At 56.4% G+C, this 20,575-nt stretch overlaps 1 protein-coding gene across 1 annotated transcript in view; it reads left to right on the forward strand.

Moving 5' to 3' along the window:
• The first annotated feature begins 376 nt into the window (after positions 1-376).
• MGAT5B (alpha-1,6-mannosylglycoprotein 6-beta-N-acetylglucosaminyltransferase B) overlaps positions 377-20,575 on the forward strand; it is a 41,248-nt gene continuing 21,049 nt past the window's right edge. The window contains 8 exon segments of the mRNA XM_049776143.1: positions 377-493; positions 3,551-3,663; positions 4,233-4,374; positions 10,920-11,035; positions 11,201-11,274; positions 11,749-11,913; positions 12,630-12,794; positions 13,576-13,745. Of these exon segments, the coding sequence (XP_049632100.1) occupies positions 429-493; positions 3,551-3,663; positions 4,233-4,374; positions 10,920-11,035; positions 11,201-11,274; positions 11,749-11,913; positions 12,630-12,794; positions 13,576-13,745 (1,010 nt within the window). The 5' untranslated portion in view covers positions 377-428.

Below are 20,575 nucleotides of genomic sequence, written 5' to 3' on the forward strand. Positions count from 1 at the left end.
CAGCAGGTGTCGCGCGCGCGCCGGGGAAGCTGGGGCCGCTCCCGGGCCGCCCCGCCGGGCTCGGCCGCCTCCTCCGGGAACAATGCGGCGCCTCCCGGCGTAGCTGGGCTCGGCTCCGGAGCGCCAGACCCGGGCGGAGACCAGCGCAGCGAGCGGGCGGGCGAGCGGCCGGGCCGGGCCGGGGCTGGCCGGGGCTGGGGGGCCGGGGCGGCCTGGGGCTGGCTCCGGGGGCGCGGGCCGGGCATGAGGGCGGCCGCCTTGGGGAGCCCGAGCGCGCCCCCCGAGCGAGCGAGCGAGCCCGAGCCGGGAGGACCGAGCGCGCCGCGCGGCCCGCGGGCCCGACAGGTGCAGCGAGCCGGGGGGACGCGCCGCAGACCCGGCCCCGCGCCCCGGCCGCGCCCACCGCGCCCCGGCCGCCCGGAGCCACCATGGCCGTGAGCCCCGATGGCAAGCTGCTGGTCAGACGCTGCCTGGTGACCCTGCGGCCCTTCCGGTAAAGTTCGCGCCCGGGGAGGGCGGAGAGGGGGCGCTCGGACCCGGGATGCGTCCCCAGTGGGGTTGGAAGGGGGACCCTGAGTGTGGTCCTGGCCCAGCCCTTGCCCTGTGACCTCCCACCCCAGGACCCCCTGCCTGGCTCTTGGGTGTCCTGCTCTGCGCGGTGCCACCCTGACCCCCCTGCCAGGTGTCTTCTGCACCCCCTGCTCTCTACCCCCAGGCCTGTCTGTCTGGGGGGCTTGGGTGGTGGGGTTCTTCCTAACAGAAAGGCAGCGAGGATGTGGGAGATGAGAGCTGAAGCCCTTCCTTCACCTCCCAGCCTCCTGCGATGAAGATTTGGGGGACCCTGGAGACCACCTGGCTCTGCCTCCCTAAGAGCTCACAGCTGGCGGCGGCAGCAGCTGGATAGAAGATTCATTCAGGGCTGGGTGGCTGTGGGGGTGCTTCTAAGGGCAGGAGTGTCTGTCTCCCAGAGTCTGGGCAGGCTCTGAGGGCTGGATCCTGGGCACAGGGCCCCCTTCCCGCCAGCCCTGCCTTCACCCCTGGGGTCTCCCTCTGGCTCTAGCTGGGGCCAACAGCTGCCCACTTAAAGGCTTCCCTGGTCTGCCAGGTGCATATCCATGTCCGGACACTCCAACCATCAAACCAGTCTCAGCTCTGAGGACACAGCCAGGGGTTGTAGGGGTTCCCCCAAGATAGAGCTTTAGTCGGGTGAGGGAGCAGGCATGAGCTGGGCTGGCCCCTCGCTCCATCCCTTATTTTGAGACCCAACCCCATACTGGCACCTGCTTCCTTTGCCCTGCCAGGGCACCCCCACCTCTCCTGCTCCGTGTCACCCTCTGCCCGCTGTCCCCATCCCTGTCCCGGGTCCCGGACACGTCCGGCTATTCGCCTCCTTCTTGGGGCCCTCACAGTGGCCAGTACCACGGACAGCGCCTGCCCAGCCTTTCTGTGGTGGGCCATGGGGCACACCGGCCCCCTCCCTGCCCTCGTGGTGGTCTTCCCTCCAATTCAGATAGGGGTTACATCACCCCAAATTGTGGGTCTTCCAGAGCAGTATGAGGGTGCCCTCTGCCCAGGGTGGCTGGGTTGTCCTGGGAATGCCCCCCCCCCCATTGCAGTGCTAAAGAAAGCCCCATTTAACAGAATGGCCCCAGGGGTGGGATGGGGTCTGGCAGACAGAGGGGCTAGAGGGTGTGCAGAGAGGGGCTTGAATCTTAGTCTGGGAGTTCTCACACTCCTGTCACAGCAGCCCAGGACCCCAGCTCTGAATACCCCTGAACTGGAAGTCAGGGTGAGAGAAGCTTGAGAAGTCAACCTGACCCTCAGCTGGGGTACAAAGAACTCATTTTCCCAAGATCTTCCACAGGCACGATCACTCGCTCCCCAACTCCCAATTTTCTTTTTTGTTCTGAGACCCACCTGAGCACCTTTTGTGTCCAGCCTGAGGGTTGCTGGGTGAGGGGGAACTGAGGGGAGCCCATCTGCCTTCTGGCCTCTCAGCCATCCTCAGATCTCCTGAGCAGTGGGACATGCTCTGCTTTGGGGGTTCTTCCCTTCTCCCGTGTCACCCCCCACGGCTTCTTTAAATACAGGCTGGGAGTTTTGTTGTGTTTTTATTTCCTTCGGCAATTACGTGTTTTCTTTAATGGACCAGTTTTAATTAAGTACTGTTCTGCTGGCTCAGAATCATGGAGATGAGAGTGTGTGAAGCCAGGCCTGCCCAGAGATGTGAGCAGATGGAGGTTGTTAGGGAGGACTCTGGGTGCCTTCTTTTGACCTTTCCCCTTTCAGCTCTGCACTCTCACAGGTCCTCAGGGAAACTTATGCTCACCCCAGGACTGGGCCTCCTTGGGCTTAATCCCAGATTAACCTGGGGAATCTCAGCACACTTGGGGGTGGTCTTATGTCCTCTCTCCTGCGATCCTCAGGGTCTCTCTACCTGGGTGCTGAAGGATGAGGCATCCATTCCACTGGCAGTGACCCTCCAATTGAACCAATTGGTGCAAGCTGGCACCAACCTTGTGCCCGGCTGGTGAAGAGGAACTGAAGGGACTCCAGGCACAGAAAGTCCTCTATGGCGCTGCCCTGGCAGGGCTTAGCATCTGGCAGTGACACCCCATTGGAGATGTTGGGACACCCTGGGTGGGCCTGAGGTAGAGAAGGTCTGTGTGAGACACCCGGGGACCCTGCTAGCCAGTGATTCAAGTGGGTTTGCCTAGCTCTGTTACCGACCTTTTGTTTGTTGTTGAGTTTTGGGGCCACAGCCACCAGCGCTCAGGGGGGTGGGGGTTCCTTCTGGCTCTGTGCTCAGGAGACTATGACATGCCAGGCAGTGAACCTGGGTCTGCCACATGCAAGGCAAATGCATTCCCTGCTGTACTCTGGCTCTGACCCCTGATGGAGGTTTATTTTGTTTTGTTTCAGCGTTTGATTTTTTGGGTCATACTCTGAGATGCCCAGGGATTACTCTTGGCTCTGTGCTCAGGAATTGCTCCTGGTAGGCTCAGGGAACCATATGGGATTCTAGGGATTGAACATGGGTCTTTCCCGGGACATTTGCAAGGCAAATGTCCTACTGCTGTGCTATCTATCACTCTGGCTCATGGAGTTTCTTGTCTCTGAGAAGCACCAGGTCGGACCATCCTGTCACCCAGCACCACAAGTGTCCCCAGAGAATTCAAGCTTTTCTTAGGGGCCCAAGAACTGATGCTTCCAACAGTTCCAGGCTGGGAGCCCTAGACCCGGACTAGGATTTTGGGGGAAACTGCCACCTCCACCCCCACCAGGCACATGTGACTGGGCATTTGGGAGGTGCTTGCATGGCCCCTGCCCTGTTCCCTGGGTCTCACCCTGTCCTGTATCCAGGGACGGTCCTGGCCCATCCCGTCAACCCCACTTGCTCTCTGCAGGCTTCATTTTTGGGGACCCACCCAGCCGTGCTTGGGGCTTGCTCATGGCTCTGGACTCTGGGATCACCCATTGGTGCCAGGAGCTGGTCCCGTGTCTGTCAGTGCATAGTCACCCACTGGCCCTCGCTCTGTCCCCTCCGCAGGCTCTTTGTCCTGGGCATCGGCTTCTTCTCCCTCTGCTTCCTGATGACATCGCTGGGGGGCCAGTTCTCAACGCGGCGCCCCGGAGACTCCCCCTTCACCATCCGCACTGAAGGTAACTAGATAGGGAAGACAGAGAGGAGGGTGGGGTTTGGAGAAGGAAAGGGAAGGGTGAGGTGGGGAGAGGGAAGAGTTGTGGTGGGGAGAGGCGAGGGGTGTGGGGAAGAGAGGAAGGGTGAGGTGGCAAGAGGGAAGAGGTAGAGGGAAAGGGAAAGGTGCAGTGGGGAGAAAGGAGGATGAGGTAGGGAGAAGAGAGGGGAGGGTGAGGTGAGGTGTGGAGAATGGGAAGCAGAGGGGAAGGGAGGGGTGCGGTAGGGCGAGGGGCATCTGGCAGGGACTAGAGCTGGTGCCCACATACACCTGTGTGCCTTCTGGCTGGCTCTTCTCTGCCTGAACTCCAAGCTGGTTTGGTAGGATCTGGGGGTGGGGGGATTAGCTGGGTCCTGGGGGTGTTGCCTAGATCCTGAGGACTTTGGCAGGGTCTGGGGGCGGCTCCCTCCACTCCCAAGAACAGTGCGAGGGGCTTAAGGCAGAGTCTGCGGTGTCACAGCTGAGCCTGCAGGTGTCCCTCTCAGCCGGGGGTCCCCATGGGGATGCCCTGACTTGCCCACGCTCTGCCCCCAGTGCTGGGCGGCCCCGAATCCCGCGGGGTCCTCCGCAGGATGAACGAGCTGCTGGAGGCGCTAAGCAGGCGCGTGGACACGCTGGCCAAGCTGGGCAACAGCAGTGAGCTGCGGCGGGCGGCACGACCCACGGCCCTGGACAGGTGAGGGCACCGTGTGGGTGCAGGGGGAGCAGCCCCACAGACACACCGGACCTCTTCCTGTTTTCCTCCACTGGACAAGACCCGCCCCCCCAGGCTCAGAAACCATAGGTGCCTGCTCCCTTTTCCTTTCGTGCTCAGTGGGTCGCCCGGGCAGGGCCAGCTGAGCCGCCTCCCAGCCTCCCTGGAAGGGTGTCTGTATGTATGTGACGCTGCAAACTCACATATGCACCAAATCCACACTCACACTCTTGTTCATACCTACATGCACACACATACACGTGTTCTCACCCCCATTTACACACATCACATACACACACTCATGTACACCGACGTCCTTGCACCCTCACTCACACTCATGCCTGGTGCAAAGTTTTCACAGACCTTCTGGAAGTCCCCTCAGTTCAGTCTCACTCCCTCTACTGCTCCCCTGTGAGTAGTTTTTGTTTTGTTTTTACCATACTTGGCGGTGCTCGGGGATTACTCCTGGAGATGCTCGGGGATCACTCCTAGTGGTCCTCAGAGGACCATATGGGGTACTGGAATTGAACCAGGGTCAGTTGAGTGCAAAGCAAAGTCCCTTCCTGTTGTACCATCACTCTGCCCCCCCCCCTCGAGCAGTTTTGGTTTTGATTTTTGGTTTTTCGGGCCACACTCGTTTGACGCTCAGGGGTTACTCCTGGCTAAGCGCTCAGAAATCGCCCTTGGCTTGGGGGCACCATATGGGACACCTGAGGATCGAACCGCAGTCCTTCCTTGGCTAGCGCTTGCAAGGCAGACACCTTACCTCGAGCACCACCTCGCCGGCCCCCCACGAGCAGTTTTTTTTGTTTGTTTGTTTTGTTTTGTTTTGTTTTGGGCCACACCCGGCGGTGCTCAGGGGTTACTCCTGACTGTCTGCTCAGAAATAGCTCCTGGCAGGCATGGGGGACCATATGGGACACCGGGATTTGAACCAACCACCTTTGGTCCTGCATTGGCTGCTTGCAAGGCAAATGCCGCTGTGCTATCTCTCCGGGCCCGCACGAGCAGTTTTTGAGCTCTGTCCCTGCTGCCAGGTTGTGGGGAGACCATGATCTTCCTTGCTCCTCCCCCAGGGGCCTAGGGACACTTTGCACAATGACCTCCTGCTCTGTGCGGCCGGAACTGCCCCCAGACTCCAGAGAGTGTGGGCTGTGTCCCCATGCATCTGCACGTCCCGGGAACCAGAGCTGTGCCGCAGCGGGGATGTGGCCCTTGGGAACCTGAGAAAGGGGCATCTGGGCCAGGAGGACAGTGACCAGGGTGCGGAGGGGCACCCCCCAACACTGCACTCATTCACTGGATCTGCTCATGTTCTGTGTGGGAGGTGGGTGTGAATCCCGTGCGTCCACACCCGGGCAGGCTGCAGCCTCACATCCGTCCTCACTGCAAGCTCAGCCCCAGATGCAAGTGTGCGCTCAGAGCTTCAGGACCATGTCCTGCCTGGGGTAGGCTGGAGGGGGGACGCTGTCTGGGCTGAGCTGGCACAGAAAGGGGGTGTCCGGGCCTGGAGAGATAGCACAGCGGTGTTTGCCTTGCAAGCAGCCGATCCAGGACCAAAGGTGGTTGGTTCGAATCCCGGTGTCCCGTAGGGTCCCCCGTGCCTGCAAGGAGCTATTTTTTTTTTTTTTTTTTTTTTTTGGTTTTTGGGCCACACCCGTTTGACGCTCAGGGGTTACTCCTGGCTATGTGCTCAGAAATCGCCCCTGGCTTGGGGGGACCATATGGGACGCCGGGGGATCGAACCGCGGTCCGTTCCTTGGTAGCGCTTACAAGGTAGACACCTTATCTCCAGCGCCACCTTCCCAGCCCCATGCCAGGAGCTATTTCTGAGCAGACAGCCAGGAGTAACCCCTGAGCACCGCCGGGTGTGGCCCAAAAACCAAAAAAAAAAAAAGGGGGTGTCCACCAAAGGGGCAGCTAATGTGTCTGTCTGGGGTGATGGCAGTGGCTGTTCAAGGTGATGGGCATGCTGGCCACTTGCCACATAAGCTCATAGTTCTTCAGAGGCTTTTCAGGTCTTATAGAGAAAAACTGAGGCACAGGACCCCAAGGGAGCACTTGAAAGCCTGCTTTAGAGCTTCCTTCATCAATCTTCACCCCCTTGGGACCATGTTTTTTGGGCTTTTGAGTTTCCAACCAGGAGAATTTGGAAGTTGTGGAGCAGCAGCAGGCAGGGCCTAGGGAAGGCACCGGGAAGATGGGCTGCGGGGGGAGGGGGGTGGGCCCAGCAGGAGGGGGACACTGAAGAGCCTGGATTGGGGGTACCCGGCCAGAACGATCTCACCTGCCCCACCAGGATAAATCCCTGGGCCACACCTGGCAGTGTTCAGGGCTTCCTCCTGGCTCTGCACTCAGGACTCACTCCTGGCCATCTCAAAGGACTACATGGGGGGTGCTGGAAATCGAACCCAAGTCAGCTGCATGCTAGGCAAATGTCCCACCCATTGTGCTATTGCTTTAGCACTAAATCCTGCCTTTTTTGTTGTTGTATTAGTTTTTTTGTTTTGGGACCACACTGGGTGGTGCTCAGGGATTTCTCCCAGGCACTCAGGAATCATTCCTGGCAGGCTTGGGGAACCCTATGAGATGCTGGGGATTGAACTCAGGTCAACTATGTACAAGGTAAATGCACTCCACACTGTGTTAGCGCTTCGGCCCCTAAATCCTGCCCTTTTTTTTGGGGGGGGGTCACACCCAGCAGCACTCAGGGGTTACTCCTGGCTCTGTGCTCAGAAATCGCTCCTGGCTGGCTCAGGGGACCATACAGGATGCCGGGATTCCAACCACCGACCTTCTGCATGCAAGGCAAACACCTTACATCCATGCTATCTCTCTGGCCCTAAATCCTGCTTTTTAACTGAAGTTGGCAGAGAAGGGAGATGGAGTCAGGCAGAGCCGCATCCCAGCATCCCATGTTGACCCCCACCCCCTACCTGCCTGTCTGCAGAGTCGCTGACCAGGGCAGAGGACTCAGCTCTGTCTCCACTTGGTCCCTGGCCTGAGCAGCAGAATTGAGGGTCCCACCTGCTCTCCATCTGCTTCTGGGGCTGCCCAATGTCCCCGTCTTTCACCCTGCTCCCATCCACTCCAGGGTGGTAGTGTGGACCGCCTCCCCACTGCATCCAGAAAAACATGTTGCATCCATCCTTTCTGGTGCATTGTTAAACCCCCTAACTTCAGGGAGACTGGCGTTAGGGTTCAGTAAGAGAAACAGGGGTGGTCCAGGACATGCTACCAGTTTCCACCTCCCTGTTGCAAAACCCAGCACCCTGCACCCTCTGTCTCTATTGGGCTGGACTCTCCACGAATGTCCCCCAAATTCGCAGCCCTCAGAACCCTACTGCTGAGAATGGAGCCGGGGCGGCCTCAGCAACGCCCACACTGCCTGCTCAAAGCTCCAGGCTCAGCCTCCCCTGGCAGACGCATCCTTAGGGAGAGAGAGAGAGAGTGAGAGAGAGAGAGAGAGAGTCGGTGCTCCGGGCTCCAAGAAAAGCGTGCTCAGGGTTATTTGCAGATTCGCCCCAGCAGCCTCAGACACCAAAGCCCAATAGTAACAGGGAACAGGGAGGACTGAGCCTTTGCTGCAGGCCTGCAGGGGGCCAAAGTCAGGCAGAGTGGGGGAACCCTGGAGCTCTGTACCTCCCATAGTGAGCACTCACTCAGATGAGAGTCCTGCAGCCAGTAGGTCGTGAAGGGTAGGGGGCACCCTGTCACCTTTTCTGCCACCTTGAGCTCTTGTTGGTGGGCAGGAGGGCCTGAGCTGGGCTCGGGAGCCCAATACCGGGCACTGCAGGCTTGTCACAAGCAGCATTCAGGGTCACTTGTGCCACCAGTGTGGGGTCCTTCCTGTGTACTCCAAGTTCCATAGCCCTGAGAATCTCTATTTGGGCTCCTGGGCTGGTCTCCTGCGAGACTGCAACTAACTTTGACCTGGGACACCCACCACCCACCAAGACAGGGTCTCTTGGGGTCTATACTGTCTGCATCCATGGCCCCTCAGTGATCCCCCTACCTAGCACTGAGTTCACCCTTCTCCTCACGGCCCTCTGCCCCCTATCTGTCCGCACTCATTAGCTCAGGGGCACTTGCCAGAAGAAGGGGCCTCAGGGTGAGAAGATCTCTTCAGCATCACAGGAAGAGGCCCTCAATATTGCCAGACCTGGAGTCTGTAGGCAAGCAGGACTGGGGTGTCTGGCTCCTCCTAACTGGCCCGCTGTGCCCGGTGCTTATCCTCCCTCCCTGTGGCCCCATGACCTTTACACAGCTGCACCAAGGGATGGGGCTGCCCCTGCTGTGGCTTCCTCCCTCCCTGACTTCTTTTTTTTGTGTGTGTGTGGTTTTTGGTTTTGGGGCCACACCCGGTGACGCTCAGGGGTTACTCCTGGCTATGTGCTCAGAAGTCGTCGCCCCTGGCTTGGGGGGCCATATGGGATGCCGGGGGATCAAACCGCGTTCCATCCTAGGCTAGCGCAGGCAAGGCAAGCACCTTACCTCTAGCGCCACCGCCCGGCCCCTTCTTTTTTTTTTTTTTTTTTGTGGTTTTTGGTTTTGGGGCCACACCCGGTGACGCTCAGGGGTTACTCCTGGCTATTCGCTCAGAAATCGCTCCTGGCTTGGGGACCATATGGGACACTGGGGATCGAACCAGGTCCATCCTGAATCTGCAAGTGCAAAAGTGCAAGGCAAATGCCCTACTGCTACACTATCCCGCCGCCCCTCCCTGACATTTTTTTTTTTTTTTTGGTTTTTGGGTCACACCCGGCAGCACTCAGGGGTTACTCCTGGCTCTACTAGGCTCAGAAATCGCTCCTGGCAGGCTCGGGGGACCATATGGGATGCCGGGATTCGAACCACTGTCCTTCTGAATGCAAGGCAAACGCCCTACCTCCATGCTATTTTTCCGGCCCCATCCCTCCCTGATTTCTGAGTGTTCAGATGTCACCCTTGAGGCCTTACAGTAGTGCCCACATTGCACTGCACCCCACTGTCCTCTACATGCCCCTTCTTCATAGCATCTCTCTTCTCTGGCTTCCCCACTCACCCACTCATACAGCCTCCCAACATCCGTGGAACTTGTGTGTGTGTGTGTGTGTGTGTGTAGGGTTGGGGTGGATGTATCAGGGGTAGATGGACAGACTGATGGCTGGTAGTGTGGTAAGCGTGGAGGTGAATAGGGGGAAGATGTGCATTTTTGGGGTGGATGGCTCAAGGGTGAGTGGGTGGTTGAAATGCTGGAGACAGACCCAGAAGGCGGCTCCCCTGGGGATACCTGGCACCAGCCCTGTGGCACTGGCCCTTGTGCCTGCAGGCGCCTGCCTGGGGAGGGGGACCATCTCAAAAGGAAGCGCCCATTTATAATGGAATAACGCTCCCCACACGCTCGCCGGCCAGCTGCGCGGAAATCGATACCTGGTTCACTGGACGCAGCCTCATAAATCATGGGGGCCATGAAATTAGACCCTGTCCGGTGTCCCCAGTATGGTGGGGGAGGTGCTGGGCCTTGGGGGGCAGGGATCTTGGGACCTGTGTGGAAGGAAGGAAGGAAGGAAGGAAGGAAGGAAGGAAGGAAGGAAGGAAGGAAGGAAGGAAGGAAGGAAGGAGGGAAGGAGGGTGGGAAAAAGGAAGGAGGGAAAAAGAAATGAAGAAGTGAGGGCTGAAAGTGGGAAGGAAGGAGAAGGAAGGAGGAATGAAAGAACAAAAGGAGGAAGGAAGGAAGGAAGAAGGGAGGGATAAAGAAAGGAGAGAGATTGCATAGTGGTTGGATTTTGCCTTCCACGCAGCCGACCCAGGACGGACCTGGGTTCGATTCCCAGCATCCCATATGGTCCCTTGAGCTTGCCAGGAGTGATTTGTGAGCCCAGAGCCAGGAGTAACTCCTAAGTACCACCAAGTGTGGCCCACCCCCCCCCAACAAAAAAGAAAGAAAAAAAGAAAGGAGGAAGGAAAAAGGGAAGAAGGAGCATGGGGGAAAGGAAGAAAGAGAGGAAGGGAGGAAGGAAAGAGACAGGAAGAAAGAAAAAAGGGAAGGAAGGAGGAAGGAAGGAAGGAGGAAGGGTGAAAGGAGGAAGAAAAGAGGAAGGGAACTGTAGTGGTAGCGCAGGATGTAAGGTGTCTGCCTTGTGCGGTCTAGCCTAGGATGGACCGCGGTTCGATCCCCCAGCGTCCCATATGGTCCCCCAAGCCAGGAGTGATTTCTGAGCACATAGCTAGGAGTTACCCTGAGCGTCACTGGGTGTGGCCCAAAAACCAAAGAAAAGAAAGAAAGAAAAGAGGAAGGAAGGAGGGAGGGAGAGAGAAAGAAAGGAGAATGGGGGGAAGAAAGAAAAGGGGAAGGAAGATGGAAGGGAGGAAGATGAAAGGAAGAAGGAAGGAGACAGACATGGGCATTAAGAGACCAGACACCTGTGTGGTTAACCGATATACTTGAACTAGGGCTCTTCCCCTTCTCCTGCTTCCCTGAAGGGGTGTTTGAGTGCGGAGGGCTGTGCTTCCTCTGGCTCAAGCCCCCCCTTCCCATTCCACAGGCTGCCCCCAGAGGCCAGCCTCCTGGAGCGCATTCAGGCCATAGCCCGCAATGTGTCCGACATTGGCGTGAAGGTGGACCAGATCCTGCGGAACAGTCTGCTGCTGCAGGGCAAAGGTGGGCGAACGGGAACTGCAGGTCCCTCCCCAAGGTGCTGAGATTGGGCAGGTATCCTGCAGCCCCCACACAGCCCCTCTGCCCACCCCAGAAAAGTCGGGCACTTGTAGGCTCTGTGCCCTCATGGTACCTCTGAATCGGACCCAGCCGCCCTTCTCCTCATAGTGTCCGAAGGTCGTCGGGACCAGTGCGAGGCGCCCAGTGACCCTAAGTTCCCCGACTGCTCAGGGAAGGTGGAGGTGAGGCCTGGGGCTGGGGTTTGGGGTGAGGAAACCAGGCGGGAGGCTCTGGTGGGGTGGCCCGTCCTCTGTCCACTTGGAAGCTGCGGGTTCAAGTCCTGTTGCATTTGGCAGATCTGAGCTGTGTTTCCATCCCTGAACATGAATGATTCTTATGGAAGGCACCCCTCAGCGCACATGGCTCTGGGGCCCTGCTGCAGTCCAGTGCAGGCCCTGGAAGAGTGGGAAGAGGGAAGCAAGGATGGAAGGAAAGAAAGGAGGAGGAGAGGGAGAGAGGAAAGATAAGAGGGAAGGGAGGATGGAGACAGACAGGGATCAGTGTCTCCCTGATCTCTGCTGAAACCTGCCGTGTTGGGGCCAGTCCCTCGGTCCCTTAGTGGAGCCCAGCATGGGGCAGCTATGTTTTGGGGCCCAGCCGATTGCTGCCTCAGGTCCCTGTGCCCTGAGGGTTGGCTGAGCTGCGGATCTCTGCAGTGGATGCGTGCCCGCTGGACCTCCGACCCCTGCTACGCCTTCTTTGGGGTGGATGGCACCGAGTGCTCCTTCCTGGTCTACCTCAGCGAAGTCGAGTGGTTCTGCCCAACGCTGCCCTGGAGGAACCGCACGGCCCCAGCCCCCAAGAAGCCCCCCAAAGTTCAGGTGCGCCCATGGGCAGGGTGGGCTGGCAGGAGCAGGTTGGGGCAGGGGCCACCACCTGCTGGAAGTCATGAGGTCATGGGGACAGTGGGGGAGCCCTCACCCCAGTGAAAGAGCCAGCAGAGGTTGGTAGGGCCAGCCCAGGGGTGTCGTGTTCCCTGGCCCCCATGTCCAAGAGCTCAAGGTGAGATTTATTGGGGGACAGAAGCCCTTGTGGAGGGCTTACTCAGCAGAAACTCCCTGCAGCCTCACATGAAGGCATCATGATTTTATTGGGGGGGGGGCACACTTGGCTGTGCTCAAGGGTTCCTTCTGGCTCTGTGCTCAGAAATCACTCCTGGCAGGCTTGAGGGACCATATGGGATGCCAGGGATCAAACCTGGGTCAGCTGCATGCAAGGCAAACGCTCTCCCCACAGTGCTATAGCTCTAGCCCCCATCATGATTATTCTGTTGGTTTGAGGTCCATACCTGGTGCAGTGCTCAGGGATTCCTCCCGGCTCTGCACTCAGGAATCAGTCCTGGCCGTGGGATACAGGGGATCGAACCTGGGTTGGCCATGTGTGTGCAAGGCAAACAGAAGCTCTTCCTGCTGTCTTGTCACTCCAGCTGCCTCTGGGGAAGTTGGGGTCCCAGCCTCACAAGGAGGGGCCTGCCCTGTCCCCAGATGCTGGGGGTCCAGGCTCCGCAGGAGCTGAGGTCCTGACCCCCCATTTCCAGGCCAACTTCCGGAGCAACCTGTCCCACCTCCTGGAGCTGATGGGCAGCGGGAAGGAGTCGCTGATCTTCATGAAGAAACGGACCAAGCGCCTCACTGCCCAGTGGGCTCTGGGTGCCCAGCGCCTGGCACAGAAGCTGGCCGGGGTCCGAAGGGACCAGAAGCAGGTGCCGCTTCTCTGCCCTTGGTCTGCCCAGGGGAGGGTTCCGCTGATGGTGCCAACGTAGGGGCTGGGGACAAGGGGCAGTGTGAGTGCCTGGGGTGAAGGGCTGTTTGGGGTGGTGAACAGCCCTCAGAGGAGCCCCACCTTGTTTGGACACCCTTGTTTGTTTTTCGTTTTGGGGTCACTTGGCGGCACTTTAGGGGTTCCTCCTGGCTCTGTGCTCAGGGATCACTACTGGCAGTGCTTGGGAACCCTATGGGATGCTGGGGATTGAACTTGGTCAGTCACCTACAAGGCAAATGCCCTCCCCATTGTACTGTGGCTCTGGCCCCCTAAACACCTTGTTTTTTGTTTTTTGTTGTTTTGTCAGCGAGTCTCAGCATCTCCTGGGGTGTTGGGAGTTGGCACCTCTTGGTGCTTTTAGTCAGGTCCGCCATGTACCTACCCTTTGAGCCACACTGTCCATCCATCTGTCCATCCACCTAGTCGCCGAGAGATGTCTGTCCATCCCCACCCTCTGTCTGTCCATCCTCACCTATTCACCTGCTAACATCTCCCCCTCCTCTGTTCCTCTCCATTTTCCCATCCATCTATCCATCCAAGCGTCCATATGTCTGTCTGCAGCATCCTGCCTCGCCCCCTTCCCACCATCCATCCAATGAAGGTCTATGCTGCTCTCTGGGGCGTTTGCTGGCCTATGATCCAGCACCCCACTGCTGGCCACTCTGCAGGGAGTGGTCGGGGCTCCCTCAAAGTCTCCCACTGACCCTCCTCTGTGTCCCCAGATCCTTGTGCACATCGGCTTCCTGACAGAGGAGTCTGGGGACGTGTTCAGCCCCCGGGTGCTCAAGGGCGGACCCCTGGGGGAGATGGTGCAGTGGGCAGACATCCTGGCAGCGCTCTACGTGTTGGGCCATGGGCTACACATCACCGTGTCAGTGAAAGAGCTGCAGAGGTGAGTGGGGGGGGCATCCACAAGGACCCCCGATCCAGTCCTCCTCAGGGGACTTCTGGGACCTCCAGAAGGAACCCACAACCCCCCCTCCTTCTTGACCCTTCCCCTCCTGCCTACACCCTCCTCCTCTCCCTTCTCCCTCTCTCCCCTCCTCTCTTTTCTCCTCCCCTTCCCCTTCTCCTCCTCCCTCCGTCTTTCCTCTTCTCCCTCTCCTTCCCTCTCCTCCTTCTCCTCCCCTCCCTCCTCCTTTCCTCCCTTCTCATCACCCCTCCTGTCTTCCATCTTCCCCTTCCCTCTTCCCCTCTTTCTTCCTCTTCTCTCCTTCCCTCTTCCCTCTTCTCCCCCTCCTTCCCTCCTCTCCCTATTCCCCTCCCCTTTCTCCGCCTTTCCTCCCTTCTCATCACCCCTACCGTCTTCCATCCTCCCCTCCCCTCTTCCCCTCTCCTCTCCTCCCTCTCTCTTCCCTCTTCTTCCCCTCCTCCCCTCTCCTCCTTCTTCCCCTCCCCTTCCTCCTCCTTTCCTCCCTCCTCATTGCCCCTCCCCTCTTCCTTCCTCTCCTCTCCCTCCCTTCCCCTTCTTCTTCTCCCCCCTCCTCCAATTCCTCCCCTTCTGTCCCTCCCCCCTCTGCCTTCCTCCCCCTCCCCCCGCTGTGTTTGCACTGCCCAGAGCATATTTGCACAGCGGTGCTCCAACAGACCCATCCAGCAGCCTGTAGCCCAGCAGCCAGGCTGGTGTTTGCTCTGGGCTGACAAATATTGGCTCTGAGAATTGAGCCTGTCACCCTGACATCCCGCTCAGCTTCTCTCAGCCCCCCGCCCTTCTTCCAGGGGTCCTCTGGGACCGGAAATAGGCCAGGGAGTGGCCTGTGCCCCTCCTGACCTCTTGCTTGGCTTCTCTGCCCACCCATGATGAAGGAAGAGGGGGCTGGTGTCCCTGGAGGGAGAACTGGGTTTGTGTGATGGGTTTATTTGCTTTGGGTGTGTTTTGGTTGGTTGGTGCGTTTTTTGCACTTCTGGGGATCAAACCCAAGGCCTCTCTCACACATGCAGGAAAAATGCTCTAGCGTTGCTAACTCTCTCTCATTGTTTATTTATTTTTTTGGATTGGGGGCCACTTGGGGCGATGATCAAGGGTTACTCCTGGCTCTGCACTCAGACATTTTTCCTGGTGGGCTTGAGGTCCCTGTGGGATACTGGAGATGGAACCCAGGTTGGCTGTGTGCAAGGAAAATGCTCCAGCTGCTGTAGTATCGCTCTGACTTCCCAGCGTTTATGCTTTTGTTTTGTTTTGGGGGAGCTCCACTTGTCGGTGCCTATAGGTTACTCCTGACTCTGTGCTCAGAAATCGCTCCTGACAGGCTCAGGGGACCATATGGGATGCCGGAATTCGAACTCAGGTTGCTGCTTACAACTCAATCACCCTCCTCAGTATACCTACCACTCATGCAGCCACCACATTATTATTTATTCCTTACTGCTCTGTGAGACATAGAAATACATACCATTTTCCTTCATTTTTCTTTTTTTTTTTTTTGTGGTTTTTGGGTCACACCCGGCAGTGCTCAGGGGTTACTCCTGGCTCCATGCTCAGAAATTGCTCCTGGCAGGCACGGGGGACCATATGGGACGCCGGGATTCGAACCGATGACCTTCTGCATGAAAGGCAAACGCCTTACCTCCATGCTATCTCTCCGGCCCCTCCTTCATTTTTCTTTATTACCTTTTTTTTTTTATCACCCCCACTCTTTATTACCTTTTAAAATTACTTCAAAGACGCTGGTGGTCTATTTACAATGTTGTTTGTCATAGAAGCAGTTGTTTCTGGCATTCCATGTGTCAACACTAATCTCACCACCGGTGTAACATTCTCTCCACCATTTTTCTGTTTCCAACCCATCCCCAAGCTTGTCCTCCTCCTTTCGCAGCACAAAATAATTTATTTCGTATTGCTTGTTACAACTAAATGGTCCATGGAATTACCGGAAACTACTTCAGGAAAAGAAAATGCGTGAAAATTGTTCTATCTCACTCTGGGGTCACTAGGTCGTTGTCTGAGGATTTTCTGAGCTGTTTGTTGCTAGTTAAGCCTTCCGAGTTGTTTTTATGTATATTATTGAGCTTAGCTGGCTTCAGTGCGGCTTCCCCATCGAATTTGCTGCATTTCTCTGGGCTGTCAGTAGTGAGTAATCTGGGGGTGTCGTATATGATCAAGTTCTAGGAACTCCAGGGTCTGTGAGACTGGGCCAATAGGCTGAGATGGCGGCTGCTGTGGGATGTGACTGTAGCTATACTAGTTCCAGGAAGTTCCAGGGTTAGGGGAGGCTGCCCACCCCCACTCAGAAAAGGCCTCAGTTCTCAGCCCTCAAACCCTGTGTGCCTGGAATATTTATTTATTTATTTTGGTTTTCAGGTCACACCCGTCTGCATGCAAGGCAAATGCCCTACATCCATTCTATCTCTCCACCCCATGTGCCTGGAATTTATTTGTGTGTGTGTGTGTGTGTGTGTGTGTGTGTGTGTGTGTGTGTGTGGTTTTTGGGTCACACCCGGCAGTACTCAGGGGTTATTCCTGGCTCCAGGCTCAGAAATTGCTCCTGGCAGGCATGGGGGACCATATGGGACGCCAGGATTCAAACCGATGACCTTCTGCATGAAAGGCAAATGCCTTACCTCCATGCTATCTCTATGGCCCTGAATTTTTACTTTTTTATGTGCCTGGAATTTTTAATGGTTTGGTGTCTCTGCAGAGAATGATCGTGAAGCAGTGAAGTTGGGCCATTTGAATGGTGGTGACTGTGGGGTGTGGATACTGCCAGGTGGGCCTTGGGCCTTGTACCTCTCCCCTCCTGAGGGTATCCCAGCATTCTCAGCTCAGTAAACCGTGAAGGTTAGCAGCTAGATTTGCTTATCTCTGATATTAGTCCTGAATCTGTGAAGCTGACATGGCCCTGGGTATGGGACGTGGCCCTTCTGTTGTCGTTTTGGTTTTTTTGGGGGGGACAAACACTGCAGTGTTTAGTTCTAACTTCTGACTCTGTTCAGGGGACCCGATGCAGTGCCAGGGATTGAATTGGGGTCAGCTTGTCGCAAAGCAAGCACCTTTCTATTGTACTGTCTCTCCAGTCAGAATATTTTCTTATTCTCTTTATTTTGTGAGAAGAGACACGTAATACAGGTGAGTCTGAGAGCCCAGGAACTCTGCCTCCCAAGGCTCACCCTGACTTGAGCTATGTCTCAAGAACCCTCGCCCAAGGGGTGCCTGCAATTTGGTCTGGTTCCAAGTGTTTCTTTTTTTCTTTTTTTCCCCCCTGGGTCACACCCAGTGGTGTTCAGGGGTTACTCCTGTCTCTGCGCTCAAAAATCGCTCCTGGCTTGGGGGTCATATGGGATGCCGGGGATCAAACCCACATCCATCCTGGGTCAGCTTTATGCAAGGGAAACACCCCACCACTGTGCTACCACTCTGGCCCATCTAAGAGTGTTTCTGAGGCCAGGCCAACAGTACAGGGGTCAGTAACATCTACATCCAGCCCAGCTTACTATGATTCCACAATGCCTTCTGAGCTCTCCTGGGGTGGCCCAGGAGCTCCCTGGTACCTACTTATCCCAGTACCAGAGGCTTCATTTCTTCAGTTTCACAGTTCCTGTCTTTGGGCAGGTGGCAGCTGGGTCTGCTCAGTGTCGCCCCCTGCAGGGTGTGTCGGGCAGCTCCCTCACTGATTCAGAATACAGGTCATTGTCTTTGTTTTCTTTCTTTTTTCTTTTTTTGGTTTTTGGGCCACACTCGGTGACGCTCAGGGGTTACTCCTGCCCAGAAATCACTCCTGGCTTGGGGGACCACATGGGACGCTGGGGGGATAGAACCGCAGTCTGTCCCAGGCTAGCATGTGCAAGGCAGACGCCCTGCTGCTTGTGCTACCATTCTGGCCCCAAGGTCACTGTCTTCTAGAGGTTAGGAAGTGCCCCTTCTGCCACCTCCCTATGTGTGCATTCCTGTGCCTAATCTCATCCATGTACACACATGCAAATACAGCACTACACAGCACACGTTTTGTTTTTGTTACTCCTGGCTCTACACTCAGAAGTCACTCCTGGCAGGCTCGGGGGACCATATGGGATGCCGGGATTCAAACCACCATTCTTCTGCATGCAAGGCAAATGCCCTTACCTCCATGCTATCTCTCCGGCCCCTACACAGCACCTATCCATATGTGTTCATGTATGCAGGCAGGAATGTTTTTATACATGACCATGTGTACTTATCTGTGTACATACCCATAGCTCCATACAACTCCCCTGTGTCCCCAACTTCCCACCAGTGCTCCCCTCCCGACCTGCCTCCTGCAGACCCAGGGATATGGTACAGCTCTCCAAATGGAAAGGCCCAGGGTATGGGTCCTGGGGAGAGCAGGGCTGAGCCAGGAAATAAGCTGGGATAGAAGGGTCACTCTTGGTCCCCTCAGGCTACAGTTCTGGAAGGAGCTTTTTCCAAATCTGCCACCAACTACAATTTTAGATAAGTTCAAAGGATGAAAGAGTTGGGGGCAGAGTGATAGTACAGTGGGGAGAGCATTTGTCTTGCATCATGTAGCTGACCTGGGGTCGATCCTCAACATCCCAGAGTTCCTGAGCCTGCCAGGAGTGATTCCTGAGTGCAGAAACTCCTGAGTACCACTAGTGTGCCCCCCAAAACAAACAAACAAACAGGATGAAAGAAAGAAACTTAGGCTGTAGCTGACCCAGATTTGGTCTTGATGCCCGGCACACACATGTGGTTCCCCTTACCCTGAGCCCTATGAAGAGTGATTTCTGGGGCTGGAGAGATAGCATGGAGGTAGGGCATTTGCCTTGTATTCAGAAGGACGGTGGTTCAAATCCCGGCATCCCATATGGTCCCCCGAGCCTGCCAGGAGTGATTTCTGAGCCAAGAGTAACCCCTGAGAGCTGCTGGGTGTGACCTCCCCAAAAAAGAGTGATTCCTGAGCACTATCAGGTGGGACCCCAAAACAACAACAACAAACCAGTTTCCTGCAACCAAGTTTGCACTGAATCGTATCGGCTGTGGTGTGTGTGTGTATATCTGTATTGGGAGATGTCAGCTGACCTCTGCCCAGACACCCCCTCCCCGTGCCCTTAGAAGGTTCAGACAAAGTGTGGACTCTCCTTACTCTCCTTAGCCATATTTTTGCACCTGCAAACCCCACCTACAGGGGCCTTTTATTCCCTGCCCGCCCCAGCAGCTGGGAACCTGCAGACTCTGTGTGTATGCTTGGTCACCTCTGCTCAGATATCCACACTAGCCAGGCAGTGAGCTCTTCAGGGGGGTCTCAGCCAGTGCCCCGTATACATGCAGCCTCCGTTGTAGTCAAGATTTCAGCATAGGCACTGGAGGCACTTGCTTAAAGCTCGGAGTCCTCAGGCCTAGCAGACCCTTCTCCCCCCAACACCTTCTCTCCATGTTCAGTCACTCGCTGATTTTTTTATTTTGTTTTGGTCACATCTGGTGACGCTCAGGGGTTACTTCTGACTCTGAGCTCAGCAATCACTTGGGAGCACTTGGGGGCGGCTATGGGATTCTAGGTATCGAACCCTGGTTGGCTGTGTGCAAGGCCAACGCCCTCTCCGCTGTGCTATCACTCCAGCCCTTGCTTTCACACATTAAATCAGTGTTGCAATGCCAAGAATTGAACCCCTGTGTCTGCCATGCCTCGCTCCAACTCATTGACATCCCCCTGAGCCCCTAAATTCCCATTCTGAACTTGGGATGTAATCTGCAACAACAGGTGGCTGGCCACCTTCAGGCACAGCAGAGGTCTGAGTCTGGGTTCCCTGCGTGCACAAGTTCTGACCTGGCATCAGGAAGAGAAACGGCATTTTTTTGGGGGGGGCACACCAGGAGGCATTAGGCGTTACTCCTTGCTCTGCACTTATAAATCAATCCTGGCAGGCACAGGGGACCATATAGGATTCTAGGATTTGAACCACCGTCTATCCTGGATTGGCTGTATGCAAAGCAAACGCCCTACCACTGTGTTATCTCTCCAGCCCTAGAAACGGCCTCTTGGGGGGCTGACAGAGCATGGCTTCCGCCTGGGGGCCAGACCATCCAATCCTCTCCAGGTTCCTTTGAAAGTAGTCAACAGGGTTGTGTATGTGTGTGTGTGTGTGTGTGTGTTGTGTGTGTGTGTGTAGCGGTGGCACAAGCGGTAGGGCATTTGCCTTGCATGCACTAACTAGGATGGACCACAGTTCAATCCTCCAGCGTCCCATATGGTCCCCCAAACCAGGAGTGATTTCTGAGCACATAGCCAGGAGTATCCCTGAGCATCACTGGGTGTGGCCCAAAAACAAAAAAGAAAACAGTTAACAGGAGGGAAGTTCACCTGAATTCGGAGGGGCATGTGGGGTCTTTTTTTTTTTTTGGTTTTTGGGGGGGGGTCACACCCGGCAACACTCAGGAGTTACTCCTGGTTCCAGGCTCAGAAATCACTCCTGGCAGGCTCGGGGGACCATATGGGATGCCTGGATTTGAGCCAATGACCTTCTGCATGAAAGGCAAACGCCTTACCTCCATGCTATCTCTCCAGTCCCACATGTTGGGTGTTGGAGACCGAACCGTGTCCCCTTCTAGAGCAGTGACCCATGTGTGGGTGCCCATGGGGGAGCCCCATGCTTGTACAAATATCCACACTCACTCTCAGATGTACCCACAGATATTTGGGCAACCAGGCAAGACTCGGGGCTGCTACTCTGCACCCCAAATACTGACACCTTCACTGATCTCTCTGGAGAGACTCAGGGCTCCCCCATTGGCTTGGCAGCCTCAAGAAG

Source organism: Suncus etruscus, chromosome 1 (genome assembly GCF_024139225.1).
Source record: "Suncus etruscus isolate mSunEtr1 chromosome 1, mSunEtr1.pri.cur, whole genome shotgun sequence".
NCBI lineage: Eukaryota > Metazoa > Chordata > Mammalia > Eulipotyphla > Soricidae > Suncus > Suncus etruscus.